The sequence below is a fragment of the Phalacrocorax aristotelis genome, chromosome 7 (genome assembly GCF_949628215.1).
Source record: "Phalacrocorax aristotelis chromosome 7, bGulAri2.1, whole genome shotgun sequence".
Lineage (NCBI taxonomy): Eukaryota > Metazoa > Chordata > Aves > Suliformes > Phalacrocoracidae > Phalacrocorax > Phalacrocorax aristotelis.
Window position 1 is genome coordinate 46,392,330 of NC_134282.1, and position 14,279 is coordinate 46,406,608.

Consider the following 14,279-nt stretch of genomic DNA (forward strand, 5'->3'; position numbering starts at 1 on the left):
GAGCTGGAGCCTTCTGCCTAGCGTGGGCACAGCTGCGGTGGGAGGAACAGGTGTGCCTGCATTTTAGTATCTTATAAACAACCTTTCATTTGGATGGGTCTTAGTGTTGTAGGGCAAATCGCTGCAGCAGCTGTTTAACAACAAATGCCTGATCAGGGCAGGGAGGGAAGGGTAACATCTCCAGCTAAAATGGGAGGGATGGATCTGGGATAACCATTAAAACCAAGCTTACTGTTAGCTCCCATCCCCTGCAGGAAGAGCTCTGCAAACTTGGAAGCTCAAAAATGTCACTTACTGAACAATGTATAAAGCATTGCATTCAGCAATGTTTTAGCAAGAGTTTGTTCCTGAATTACTGGTCTCACACACATTTCGTAATGGAAACAGTGAACACGGGAGGGGTCTGCATGAAACGTGCAATGTAATCTTCTACTCTGCTTGCAGACAAGGCCTTCCTAATGCTTGGCATGATATTTCAAGAAATGTGTGAGCCATTTGGGATTCCCGGATGAGTGGCAAGAATGATCAAAGGTCTGAAAACCAACATCTCCAGGGAGGGACCAAATGCACTGGTTCTGCAGATTAAAGGTGATGGGGGAGGGTGTGAGAAGGTTTCAAGTATCTGAAAGTTTGACTGCCAATAGGAAGGCAATAAATTGCTCTCTAAATCCATCCAGGAAGTCATACCTTTATATTGCAGCAAAGGAGAACTATGTCACAGGTGACTTTTTTGAACTGTAAGTAAAATAAAAAGACTAAATGGATTACCCAGGAAGGCAGTCCTTAAAAAGAAACCGGACAGACAACTTCCAGCAGTAGTTTAGGGGGTGCTGATCCTGCTGTAGGGCACGGAAATATATGAGTTACCTCTCCAGCCCCCTCCCAGACCTAAGTGTAAAGATGTCTTTTCAGGTCTTTGGGGATCTGGTTCATCCCCTCACCATGGTACATTAATGGCTATGGAGCAGACTGCGGAAGCAAGGGTGTAAAATTCTGCTTGCCTGCACCTAGCTGATCCAGTGAGCTCTAAATGTCTGCAGAAACACAGAAAGTATTTCTGGTGTGGGGTGGAGGCAGTGGTAGCTTTGCACTGCAGAGCCCCCGGCTGGCACAGCTTTTGCCCCGGAGGAAGGGGAGGGGATGAGCGAGGGTGTTAGTAGGGCAAAGGCTGTGTTGTCTGTTGATCCCAACTCCAGCCAAGGCAGAGAGAGGGTTGGCATGCCCCCTGCACTTTTAGCAAGGCCAGGAGGGATGGAAAATGTCTCAGTGCCAAGAGAGCAAACTTTTGAGCAGGCTGCTGCCCTTTGTCCCGCTGGCTGGAGAGCAGTGACTCACCCCGCTGCCGAGCTGGAGACAGCCCAGGACATTGATATGCCTCTGTACCCAGCTAGCAAGGCAGGCCTGCGAGCTTTGCAGAAACTCTTTGGGAGGAAAGGGGATATTTTCCTCCCATGTGCGGCTTTCCCACATCCCTGGGAAGTACCCCACCACCACGTACGAGCAGCACAGCCAGGAGCAGGGAGATATGCAGGCGCATGGGGCGCACACCTTCGTGTCCTACATGAGGATGCTGGGCAGCTGCACATCAAGGTTCTCCCTGCCTTCTGCCAGGTGGCCCAGGACACGCAGCAGCCCAGTCAGCAGGCTGCCTGGGTCTCCCATCTGCACTCATCCCCTCGGGGTATTGCTTTGTCCTCTGGCATTTGTCCTATTTCCACCATGCTGTCTCTGCAGTGTGGCTCATCCTTGACCTCTGTAGTCAATAACCAAAACCTATCACAGCTTCGTACAGGTGGTGTCTTCTTTCTTTTCAATCAATACCGGAAACAGATTTGTTAATTATGTTGTGAGCTCGCAGGGTGCCTCCCACACAGCAAGGCAGGCTGGCTGCAAAAGAACAGCAGTAGCGAAAGCATCACTGGTGGGTCAAGGAGAGCAGTTTTTCCTCTCCATGCAATACTTGTGAGGCTACATTTGGGGAATCGTGTCCTGTTTTGGCCCCACCAGCACAGGAGAGATTTTGATCTGGAGAGAGGCTAGCGTTAGGAAGGTAAGACATTTAGCGGCACGGAGCACATGCTGTACCAGTGGACTGGAGCATAAACTCTGCGCAAAGGTACACAGACCAAGGATAAGAGGTGACAGGCAGAAATTGCAACAGAGGGAATTCCAGTTGGAAAAAATGGCTTATCATGACTGAGGTTCGCACTGGAGCTGGGCCCCAGAGAGATGGGAATCTTATCCTTGGAGATTTTTGAGACTTGACTGGCTGAGACCTTCAGCAGCCTGATCTAGCTTTGAGGGTAGCCCTGCTTTAAGCAAGAGTTAGATGCAGTGGCTTCCAGAGATCACTTCCAACCTGACTTTTTCTCCATTTCTGTCTACTCTAAATGCCTAGAGCTTTCCTAATCCTCAGTTAAAAGCCTTGCCGAAATCCTCAGTGGATTCTTTTAGAAATTGCAGACCTGACCAAACTAGATTGTTTTGTGCAGGATGTGTACCCTGTGCCTGCCTTCTGCTCCTTGTGGTTAGTAAACTCTCCTGGGAAGGAAGTATGTTCTTCGTCTGTGTTGCATTTCTCAACAGGATAGGATCCTGGTCCACCACGGGGGATAACAGGGGATACAGAAACACAAGATTTTAATCTCTCCCACACTCATCATCCCCACATTGTCTATTACAAACCCTGCCTGACTCTCCACCTTCTCCATGGCTGCTCATGATCTGTTGCTTTTGAGGTGGTGAGGTCCAAGGGTGACTTACTTTAATCTTCTCTTGGTGGAGTGGCATTAAACACCAGTGCATCCCAGCTGTATCACAGCTTCTGGGCTCTGCAGGGAAGATGACGAAGGAGATTTTCTGCCATCATCTGTTCGAAATTACAGTGCTTCAGGGAGCTCTTTGGCCAGTTTCCACCACAACCCGTCAACTCCCAAACCCACGCAACTGGGAGGTGGGGCCTTGTGGTGGTAGTGGCTGGGGCACCGTGCATCACTCTCAGAGGACCCGGGCAAAGGGACAGCACAGCCACCACCCTCTGCTCCTGCTCTGCCAGGGACGGGCTGCCCCTCGGTGAGTAGCCTGTCCCCACCAGGTGCTCCGGGGACAGCTTCAGCAGGACTGGGTAGAGGATGAGAGCAGGGATCACCCACACTCCCTAAATCTCCTGAATTTCATCTGCTGCTGAGAAAAGGGGGTCTGTGCCGGGGGTGGGAGCTGGAGGTATGCTTTCAGGTGTCACCCTGCCAGGAGCAGTGGAGACAAGTGCTTTGCAGTGCTTTTGCCCCCTACATCGAGCTGGGGCTCTGCAGGGATGGGCACTGGCATCATAAGTGGCAGAGCTGTGGGGCAGATGAGTGGGAGGGGGATGCTGACCATGGCTGGGCAGCTCACCACATCCCTATCCACAGCTCCTTTCTCTGTTCCTGTCCTGCCTTCTTACCCCTTCTCAGCTTGCATCTCTCACCTTGGCCCCCATGCACATCTATTAGTATCCTGGTTGCTCTGAGTTTGCTTTACAGCTCTGCCAATGCCCTTTATTCTTCCTTGTACTGTAGCCCCTCCAAACTAGATGCCTCTCACCTAATTTTTTGCCTCTTTGGGTGTTAAGACACACTAGCAGGGGAGGGCTGTGTGGAGTCATTGGTTTTACAGCTTAACTGGTAAAAAGTCAAGTGTTTGGCAATGCTGCATCCATTGCACCCATGGGGAGGTGCATGTCTCAGCCCAGATCCCGGCTCCATCGTGCTCTGGGGGTGCAGGAGTGAAAAAGGTGATTCCCAAGTCCAGCCCTGCCTTCGCAGCAGGGTCTGTGGCTCCCAAATTTGCTTTGCAGGTGGATCCATCAGGATGACGGCGAAGAAGAATCAGACTCTGCAGAATGGAAGCACCAAGGTGAGTGCAGGAAGAGGGAGAGGGGGGAGGGCAGAGGTGTGCCAAAGGTACCAAGCAGCTCATACCAGCTCTGCCAGGTGAATATGAGTCACATCTGATGCCGTCCCACATGTTGCCCTGTTATCTTTATAGGGATCTTTACCTGTAATAATACAGAGCATCATCAAAGGGAAAGTATAAAACCTTTTGCGTGCTTGACATTAAATAGTTCAGATTCAAGAAAGCTAACTCTGGGTGATGCAAGCCCTTGGTGATACCCGCTGCAGTGCCTGTCTGTTGTCTGTGTCCCCACTGTGGTCCCTGGACCTCCAGCAGCCACACGGCTATGGAGGCAGCACTGCTCCGAACATCTAGAGCCCCCGGGACTGCTGAACTGTGGGATTTGTGAGGGTTGGCTCCATGTCAAGCCAAAATTAGCACAATACAGCACAAAACAATAGTTTTTATCAAACATGCAGATTCACAGCCTGGTCATGGTCACAGGTGGTATGTGAAGCCAAACTCAGCCTCTCACCCACTGTAATCAGGGGAAAGCTCACCTTTTTCTTCTGCTCTGTCCTGTGCAACCAGAACAGTGTTCGTCCCATGGCTGCTATGATGAGCCAACGTTTGCTCTGTTCCTCCCTTGGGGCTGCAGTGTCTTGCTCGGTTGTCTCATCTTGCCACATGGGCTTCAGGTGAAAGCAGGAGTGGAAGGTTGGAGCTGCACATTTATCCTGCTCACCCAGCGTTGAGGGATCTACCCTGAGCCGTGCTCTGGCACTGGCAGCACACACAGGAGTTGGCTGTGCTGGTTTATACTGGTATCCCATGACACCCATGCAGCAGGGTGTGGGGACGCAGTGCCTTGCTGCCTCAGAGAGCTCTGGTGCCCTGCGCTTCAAAGGCGCCTACCAGAGCCATTAGGGACAGACCTGCTCCTCTCCCCTTCTCCCTTTTGAGGTCCGTATCCCTTACTTGTCACAGTGGTGACAGGACAGACAGGGCAAAGGTGCCACATAGGCAAAATGGACTTTTCTGGTCCAAGGACAGGAGCAAGGGCTGGGTCAGATGGAAGAAGCAGCAGAGCAGGGTGGAAAGCCAGAGGGAGCACCTGGACAGTTGGGCTTGGGAGATGCAGACCATCACCCCTCTGATGCTGCCTTGGTGTCCCTGCTCCTTCAGCAGCAGCAGCCACCCTGCTTGTCCATGGCTGTGCCGTACACAACATAGCTAGGAGACCCTCAATGGGGTTCAAGAAATTGCCCTCCTCCAGCGTGAGCTGAGGTCCTCTGTGGTCACTGCAACACACCATATGCCACCGGCGTGCAGGCAATGGGGTGTTCCTTGGGAATGGCTGTTGGCTAACCAGTGCCTGTCTGCCATGCGCAGGAGAACGTGGTGCAGAGAGTCCTGCAGCTGCCGGTGGTGAGCTCAACCTGCGAAAGCCTCCAGCGAACCTACACCAGCACCAAGGAGGCCCACCCGCTCATGGCCTCGGTGTGCGAGGTCTATGAGCGGGGCGTGCAGGGTGCCAGTGCCTTAGCCATGCGGAGCGTGGAGCCCGTGGTGCGCAGGCTGGAGCCTCAGTGTGAGTCCATCCACCTGGGGTGGGGGGACACAGTGCAGGGAGGCATCAGAGCCTCCCTTGGTAGGACAGCGCTGGCACTAGCACATGAGACCCCCTAGCACAGCCCAGGAGATTTTCTTACTAACCCACCCCCATACTTTTGCCCAAGGCAGTTGCTGTGGCTAACGACCTGGCTTGCCGGGGCTTGGACCACCTGGAGGAGAAGATCCCTGCCCTCCAGTACCCCGTTGACAAGGTAAGTCACAGGCAGGACAGTCTGGGACCCCCTGGCCTCTCTGCAGAGCCCACAGCACGTCTCCTCTGATCTTGTTTCTGGATGGTGATGGGCCACTCAGGGGAACAGGGCAGCACCTCCAAGCAAGGACTCCTCCAGGGGCTGCTGGAGCTCAGGGGATAGTTGGGGCACTCCAAATCTAGGTCAATAGTGTCCTATGTCCCATCCTTGACAGCTAACTCCAGCCCAGGCTGGAGAGAGCTGTTATTTCCCTCTCGGGGCTATCTGCTGGCATGGCCATAGCTAGGGTCCCCGTGGTCCCTCCAGCTGTCCCATGCCACCCCAAGCACACTAGCAGGGCTGTTCTCCATCTCTCCACCTGCAGCTCGCATCTGAACTGAAGGACACCATCTCCACCCCACTCCAAAGTGCCAAAAGCACCATTGGCACCTCCATGGATAAGATCATGGAGCTGGCAGCGGAGGGCTATGAGGCCACCAAGAACACAGTGGAAACAACGGCAAGGTACACAAGGAGGAACTCGGTGAGCCAGATGGCAGCTGCGGGGGTCGACACAGCCCTGGGAGGGCTGGAGAAGCTGATGGAGTACCTGCTGCCAGAGGAGGATGAAGAAGCAGGTAGTCCTGAGGCCCAAATCCCCTCTGAGCATGTCTGGGGAGGGCTGGCTGCATGTGGGGTGGCGTCTTGCTTCTGGGGTGCATGTGGCAGGAGGAAGCCCCTGGATTTTGGTGCAGGGATGCCTAGGAGGATTGTTCTACCAGGACGTAACCCTCCCCACTGCTCTTCTGCCTTTAGATCAGAAATCCAAGGAGACGCATGGGTCAGCAGTAAGGGTGTCCCAGCAGCAGCCCAGTGCTCCCAGTGCTCCCAGCACCCTGGACCGGATTGGTGCCTTGGTTAGCACTGCCTCCCACCGTGCTTACCAGCAAACCACCCAAAGCCTCCAGCGTGCCAAAGCCAAAGGGCAGGAGCTGGCCACCTGGATCCCCGTCCTGGTGAGTGCCAAAACCCGCCTGCCAGGTTCCTGTCCCGCATACCCTCTTTTGAGCTAATTCTGCTTTTGGATGAAACATTTCAGGCTCTTTGGAGCACATCTGAGAGCAGAGTGGTGGGCACTGCTGGTGGGTGCTGCTCAGTGGGACGAGCGAGAGCTGGCAGTTCCCGTAGCACGTTCACACACAAACTTGTACCGTGTTAGCAGGATGAGTTATTTTTAGCTGGTTTCCAATGCATATTGTTGATTTATTGCCTTGCCATAACATCCTCCCTAAAGCAAAAAGCCCCCTAGAGGCCCGGAGAGGAGGGGGAGAAGGAGGAGCATCTCTCCCACCCAGTTCTGCAGTGAGAACCCCTTCCCTGGCCTGTGCCAAAACCGTGAAGCTCCCAGCTGCCCTCGGGGTGTCTTCCCATGTGCATAAATGAATGCATCTGCTCCCTGCAAGCCCCAGGGCCCCTGTGAAATCCTCAGGTTAAGCAGGATGGGGTGGATGGGACCTGCCAGCCCCACACCGAGCAGTGTCTTTCTGCTCCCCTCCCAGGGCAGCCTGGCCAAGCCAAGTGAGCCCGAGGAGCTGCAGGTCCATGGTGATGGGCAGAGCACTGGCTGGCTGAGCCGGCGGCAGAGCAAGGTGCCGGAGCAGAAGCAGGAGAAGGCAGGGAAGAAGGACGACAACCACACCAAGGAGGTATGGAGAAAAGGGGGGCAGTGAGCCAGGGGCACCCCAAAGCATCCTCCTGTCTATGGGCCATGCCAGCATGGAGGATGATACCCCCATACCCTTGGGGACCAGGCCCCCATCCCTGCTGAACCCTGGACTGCAGCTTGGAAGAGGCAAGGAGGGGTTTGGCAGTGGGGCAGCCCCCTTCCCTGACTCCCTGAAGCTGGGTGCTGTGGGCAGCCTCTGTGCCAGGCAGGGTCACCCTGGCTTGTATATTCAAGACTCCTTTGCTGCTGTGGTGTGTCAGTACCAAGTGCCCCACTGAGCGCCTGAACAACCCCGAAAAATTCCCCCGCCACGGTCCCAGCAGCGAAGGGCTGTGTGAGCCGGCGGGGCTGGGAACAGTCCCCAGCGGCAGCTCCGCTGGGACACGGGGACAGGAAGCGACAGGTCGGGGTTGCTGCCTCTGCCTGCAGCGGAAGCACAGCCTGGGACAGGGGGTCCCACGGGGCCTGGGAGTTGGGGGAGGTGAAGGGGGACAGGGAGTGACCCTGTACAAACGGCTGAGGTGGCTTTTGCAAAGCAACGAGTCAAAAACACCGAGGCTTTGTGCTGAGGAGGGGATGGGGAGCCCAGGGCTGCTCCTGTCCTGCCCAGAGGGGCTGGCGGGGCCTGGGACAGCGGCTGAGCTGGTTTCTCTCAGCAGGCAGGGGACAGCCCCGGGCTGGTGGGCAGCGTGGCTCACAACCTGCAAACCGCCTGTGCCTCCGGTATTTCCACCGTGAAGAAGGTCCCAGCCGTGGCCTGGGATGCGGCAGAGGGCTTGATCCTCTTCACCCCCCGCAGGCTGTCCAAAGCCATGGAGACGGTGGATGCTCTTGGGGGGACCCTCGTCAGTGCCCCCAAGCATCTGCTGGGCACCCTGTATAGCTACGTGCCGGTGAGTTTGTCCCATCCACCTCCAGCAAACCCCATTTTGCCCAACCTCCTCCCATGAGCACCTCATGGCACCAGGCAGTGCCAGTAGGTCTCAGAGCGGGAAGATGGGGTGCTGTTGGGACACCTCAGTCCCACCCTCCTCCTGAGAGTCCCCCAAGCCATGACAGCAAGTTGCCCCTCACAGAGCAGGTAAGTCAGCCAGTGGTGGCACCTTCACACAGTTCATGGTCAAGCCAGGGTGTGACCATAAATTCCTGGGATGGTGAAAGTTCAGGTTCAGACTGTGTCCCCTCTCCTTTTTCCCCATCCCACTGCTCCCTCAGGACCCTTTCTCCACCACAACTGCTTGGGGGGGCTGCAGCCACCCACTCCCCCTCTGCTGGGGACCCCTCTGGGGACAAATTGGCCTGTTCTGAGGATCCCCCTGGTTTTGGTGGGGACTGTGTAGCAGAGGGAAAGCAGAGCTGACAGGTGGGTGCAGCCCAGCTGGGCGCTCACCCCATCTCTCAGCTCCGCAGGCAGTCAGTAAAGGAAGAGGAGGCAGCCGGGGGCAGCAAGCCCAGCCCAGAGACAGAGGAGAAGGAGGAGGACTCCAAGCCTGACACCCCCTCTGCAGAGGAGAAATCCCAGCTGAAGGGTGACTGGCGGCTGTACCGTGGCCATCACCCCCTCTCCTTCCTGGGGCTGGAGGACCCCCTCTTCCTGCGGCACAACCTCTACCGCAGCCCTGCCTTCGAGCCCGAGTGCCCCCTCCCGCGGAAATCTGCCTTCACCCCCTACAACAGGCGGGTGAGCGAGGGCTCCTACCGCTTCAGCCCCGAGGCCATGTACAGCCGGGCTTACTACACCAACCTCTACAGCCCTGCCTTCAAGAAAGACTGAGCTGGCGGGGAGGACGAGCGCATCCCAACCCCCCTCTATTCCTGCCCCCAGCATGCTTTGCCTGGACCCCTGCCAGCTTCCCGCACACACACCTGTACCAGCACAGGAGCTCAAAGTGGTAGACATGCCATGGGATGTCATCTCCTGGAGTGCATTGGGGCCAGGATGGGGGAATAAAGGCAGCCAAAAGCTCTGTTGGTAGAAGGAGAAGGTAGAGGGAGGTGGGACCAGAGGGGACCAGAGAGGTGAATGAGATGCCGAAAGAGTGGTGAGACCAAAAAAGAGAAAAAGGGACTAGCCAGGCCTGGCACTGGGCCACCCCGGTCCCCGTTGAGCAGATAGCGTGGACTTAGGCTACATGTTGAGAACACCACTGAGACAGCAGGGAGGACATCATAGCCATCAGACATCACCATAGCAAGCCTGGTTCCCCATCCTTCCTCCCTCCATCCCACCTCACAGGGCCTGTCATGGCCACAGATTGCTCCTCCATGGAGGAGCTGAAGGTCCCCACCGAGCAGCAGGATTCATGAGTCGGAAAGCCCTGGGCACCCACCCACAGCTGATGGTGGGATGGATGGTGGGGTCAGGAAGAAGACTAGTGAGAACAGGTGGAGCTCCTGGAGCCCCTCTCTCCCGTAGGACCACCTGGCTTCCCGCAACACCTTGTATCTGCTGCAATAATAAACCTTCCCAGTCTGCCCCTTGCTCCATCTGCTTGGCTGCTTTACAGGAATGAGCCACCAAAATGAGGGAGCAGAGAGGGGTGAGACACCCAACCCGGGGCTGAGGGAGCAGGTATGGGAAACTCATCCTTGGGTTGCTGCCGCAGGGATGGTGAGGGCTCATGCCCAACACAGTACGTGTCTCTTTCCATGCCCCAAGTACAAATTCACAGCCGCAAGAGGCTGGGGGCTTCTTGCCAAAGACAATTTATTGCATTTCCAGAACACAGCAGAGAAATAAGTGTCTGTACTGCACACACAAACCCAACACACTGCTTTCCCAGGAACACCAGGGAAGAGTCTGGGGAGAGGCAGGAAAAAAATCCCAACAGTAGAAGGGTTCAGCAATGAGCCCAGTGACTCCTTTCCCCACCTCCCTTCCTCCCCAGGGACAGGCAGCTTTACAGAAGGAGCAGCTTGGGAAGGCGCACGGTACGATTCCCCATCCTGGGAACAAGCCATGTGCCTGGTTTTTCCCAGGCACAGCCTGTACAGTGCTTGCACAAGGGAAACTGCCATAGTTGCTGAAAGGCTGTGGGAGAAAGGAACACAAGCAGGGTGGTTCAACAGCAAGGTGGGTGGGACTGGGGACCTCATCAAGGTCCTCAGGGGTCAGCCAGTACCACAGGCTCTGGGACTCTCGGACACGGTGATGTGCACATGGGAACTGCTGGTGTCTCCCCAGTAAAGAAGCCCCCACATTGCCAGCTCCCCAGTGCTCCAGGGTTACCAGAAAGGACCCTGATGAGTGTTAAACAGGAACAAGGATCCCAGGGTAGGAGGGGGTGACACTGAGCTGGGTGGCCATGCAGAAGCAGCGTGTCCTCCCTGTTACTGACAGCCCAGGCAGCTCCCGCTGAAGAAGCTGGGGATGATGCTGCCTGGAGCAGGGGCAAGATCACCCGGTGGTTTCCAGCATTGGAGGATAGGAGAAATCAGGAGGCACCTAAAAATCTGATACAGCAAAGAGTAGAGACTTTGCCCCACCACCTGTCCCACCACGGAGCCAAGAGCTCTACAGGAGGGAGCAGAGGAAGGCACTACAGTCCTCTGCTGCACTGGCTATGTATGGCAGGAGACCCAGACCCTGAGGGTAGGAAGGCAGCAAGGAACCCAACGTACCTATGGAAGTGCACGCCATCTCCATGGGCACCCAGGGAGGAGGCTCAGTCTACCTGGGCAACACAGAGAGAAGCAACACCCAGGCTGTATCTCAGAGGGAATCTGTTCGCTTACGGGCAAACACAGCAGACATGGTCTTGACGATGCCACGGATCCCTGTACCCTTTTTCAGTGCCAGTTTCGTGTCAGGGATGCGCTCGGCCAGTCCATGGAAGACTGTGAGGGCCCCATGATAAGCCTCAGCTGCAGAGACCTCATAGAAGCCACAGTCTAAAGAGAGGGCCAGGAGCCGACCCTCCTCGCTGGACACCACCCGTTGGTGGTGTAGGTCACGTTTGTTGCCCACGATGACAATGGGAACCTTCTCCTGGCTCTGACCCTCCTTGACTGCCTTGATGATCTGGATTTTGAGGGGCAGGATGTTGAAGCTGGCACGGTCGCAGATGCTGTAGACCAGGACAAAGCTGTCTGCCCACTGGATTCGCTTCTCCTCTGAGGAGCCCTCCTCTGCCTGCTCCTGGGGAGAGAGAAAGGAAGGTTTCTTTATCCAGCTCCCTCCCTCCACACCTATCTGCTAGCACAGGGCACGGTGATCCTGAGCCAGCTGGGACCAGAGCAGCTAGTGAGCAGCAACAGAAGGGCAGAGAGAAAGAGTACCACCAAGGAAGGCAGAGCAGGACCTGGCAGACCTCAACAAGGGGACATTGGGCTTCAGCATCACTGTCCTCACCCCATCACCCAGCTGGCAAGCACTGCAGGCTGTAGGTGATAACAGCACGTGGACCTCAGAGCGGCACTTCCACTTTGTCAGCACAGTCCTGGACTCAGTCTGGGCTGATAACATTAGTGCTTCAGCCCCAGCATCCTCAGCCAGAGGACTATGGGCTACGGTGACTATTGCACCCTGCCAGCAATGCTTCTGCTCTGTGCTCTGCAGGCAAGGAGGGTTTAGTTGCCTACAAATCACGTGACACAAGAGTTTTGCCTGTGCCTGTGGTTTCCCCCTGTATAACTTTTAGTAGAGGGGTTTTTTCTCCCCAGGGTGAAAACAGGCTATGGGAGAGGAGCCCTCTCACCTGGGAATTGGGGACATCCCAGATGTGGAAGAGAATCTCTCGGCCATCCACGGTCATGCTGTGGCTGTAGATGAATTCTGCCAAAAAAATGAGAATGAAAATTATCATCTTCCTGGACCCAAGGGATATCTCCGTCAACCCAGGTCTTCTCCTCCCGGGGATAAGCCTGTCACATCCACCCTGGGAGACTATGCTCTACAAGGCAAGGTCCAGGGGCTCTTTTTATACAGCAACAACCACATGGAGCGTGGTGGCCCTCACAGCTGTGACTGCCCCAGCCTGCCTCCACCCCAGCGTTCAGTCCAGGCACACTGGTGCCATCAGCTGCAACCCAGGACCTTTTGCACCCCAGAGAGGCAGTTCTGGATTAAAGAGATGGGTCATTGAACAAATACAGCCACCAGGCTCCCCTGGGGAACAGGCGAAGGCTCTGGAGAAAGACAGGAGAGGATGGGAAGCAATGAAATCCCACAGGCAAAAGCAGGCTTGCCTCCTGACCCCAGTCCCTAACAGGAACCAGCCTGGCCCTGGCCTGGCACTCACCCATGTCTCCGTACTCCCCGATAAAGCGCCGGGTGAGGAAACGCACAGTCAGAGCTGCAGAGGGGAGAATAAGAATCATCAGAATAACCCTAAACCTGAAGGATTTTCCCTTTTAAATCCAGAGCAGTCAGGCACCATCCCCCTGTAAATTCCCACTGGCACTGAACGACCTCTGGCTTTCCAGCCCTTGGCAGGTCTGTGAGCAGAGCAGAGGCACAGCACGAACCAGAGCATCAGCAAACCACAGCTCACCCAAAGCCTGTAAGGTTGTGCTCAGCTTCCCCACCTCAAATCACCACCACCACACCTGAAAGCTCAGCCCCATCTCGCCAGCTTGCTCCATGGGGTTCCAGCAGCTTGGTCTCAAAATGCTGCTGCAGTTTGCAGCCTTATCTGGGGGCAAGAAACGGGTGTCCCTGCCTGGGAACCCCCTGCAGGGTTCTTACCTGATTTCCCCACGTTGTCCGCTCCCATAACGAGGACATTTGCTTCCGTCTTCAGGGCGGTGGGGCCAGGCACCTCCATGAGGGCAGGGTGGTCAGGGGTGAAGCTGGCACTCCGGCGCAGCGGGAGCCGGAGCCCCATGCCGAGCGCGGCCGTGCCTTGCCGGCGGTCCCAGCCACGTCTGCGACTCCTCTCCAGGCAGCCGAGGAGCCAGTGCTTCCCACGGCACCCAGGGGACCTGCGAGGGCCATACCCCTCCCCGCAGCCGCAGGGGCGGTGCAGTGGGAGCTGCAGGCGACCAGATGAAAAACTTTGTTATTGCTCAGATCATCCGAATGCGCATTGGTGCCCGGAGCCGGCCCTGCCATCCCCCGGCGCAGCAGGCAGCCGGGAAGTACCGGCTGTCAGCACCAGCTGCTCCGCAAAGTGCATCCCAGGAGGCCGCCCACGCCTGCACCTCAAGCAAGTTCTCCCTCGGCAGGGCCACGTAGCCCCTTGTCCCTTCCCCACGGTGATTGTGGGAATGCCTGCAAGGAGCAGCGGAGCATCTCACAAGTGGCAGAGCATGTCATGAGTGATGGAGCATTGTCTCACAAGTGATGGAGCTACGTTTCACGAGTGGTAGAGAGTCTCACAAGTGGTGGAGTGTCATTTCATGAGCGTTGGAGCATCTCACAAGTGGCGGAGCATTTTTTCATGAGTGGTGGAGCACCTCACAAGTGATGGAGCATCTCACAAGCAGTGGAGCGTTGTTTCATGAGAGGTGGAGCACCTCACGAGTGATGGAGCATCTCACGAGTGGTGGAGTGCCGTTTCACACGTGATAGAATGTCTCACAAGTGGTGGAGCATCTCAGAAGTGGTGCAGTGTGTCACGAGTGATGAAGTGTCATCCCACGAGCGGTGCAGCATCTCACAAGAGGTGGCATGCCATGGGAATGACGGAGCATCTCACGAGCGACGGACCGTCCCGGGAGCCCCCCACCCCTCGCCCCCGACCTGCCGCACCGCCTCCGCAGCCCCCCCCGTGTCCCCGCTCCCTCCCCACGCCCCACGGCCTGCTCCCTCCGGGGCTTTGCCTTTCCCCTCCGAGGGGTGGCGAGGACCGGCCGGCCGAGCTCGCCGCCGCCCCCCGCCGCCGGCAGCGGCTCAGGGCCCCGCGCTGGCCGCCACCCCGGGCGGGGCCGCCTGA

The 14,279-nt window shown here is 56.5% G+C and overlaps 2 protein-coding genes across 5 annotated transcripts; one reads left to right on the plus strand and one right to left on the minus strand.

Annotated features, from left to right (window-relative positions):
* Positions 1-766: 766 nt before the first annotated feature.
* Positions 767-9,887, plus strand: PLIN1 (perilipin 1). 4 transcript variants are annotated; one of them, XM_075100562.1, is made up of 9 exons: positions 767-3,072; positions 3,836-3,894; positions 5,266-5,464; positions 5,617-5,699; positions 6,064-6,316; positions 6,495-6,694; positions 7,238-7,384; positions 8,064-8,297; positions 8,807-9,887. In XM_075100562.1, the coding sequence occupies exons 2-9, from the start codon at positions 3,850-3,852 to the stop codon at positions 9,176-9,178; spliced, it is 1,533 nt and encodes a 510-aa protein (XP_074956663.1). In that variant the 5' UTR covers positions 767-3,072; positions 3,836-3,849; the 3' UTR covers positions 9,179-9,887. The 4 variants fall into 4 exon arrangements, with proteins under 4 accessions (XP_074956663.1, XP_074956662.1, XP_074956661.1 ...); XM_075100561.1 differs by having other exon boundaries at positions 8,061-8,297; positions 8,807-9,881; XM_075100560.1 differs by having other exon boundaries at positions 767-3,894.
* Positions 9,888-10,092: 205 nt separating this feature from the next.
* LOC142060405 (ras-related and estrogen-regulated growth inhibitor-like protein) lies at positions 10,093-14,097 on the minus strand. The gene is made up of 4 exons (XM_075100566.1): positions 13,091-14,097; positions 12,645-12,698; positions 12,102-12,178; positions 10,093-11,542 (listed from the first exon to the last, which is right to left on the minus strand). Exons 1-4 carry the CDS (start codon positions 13,227-13,229, stop codon positions 11,117-11,119), a joined length of 696 nt encoding a protein of 231 aa, XP_074956667.1. The 5' UTR covers positions 13,230-14,097; the 3' UTR covers positions 10,093-11,116.
* Positions 14,098-14,279: the final 182 nt, after the last annotated feature.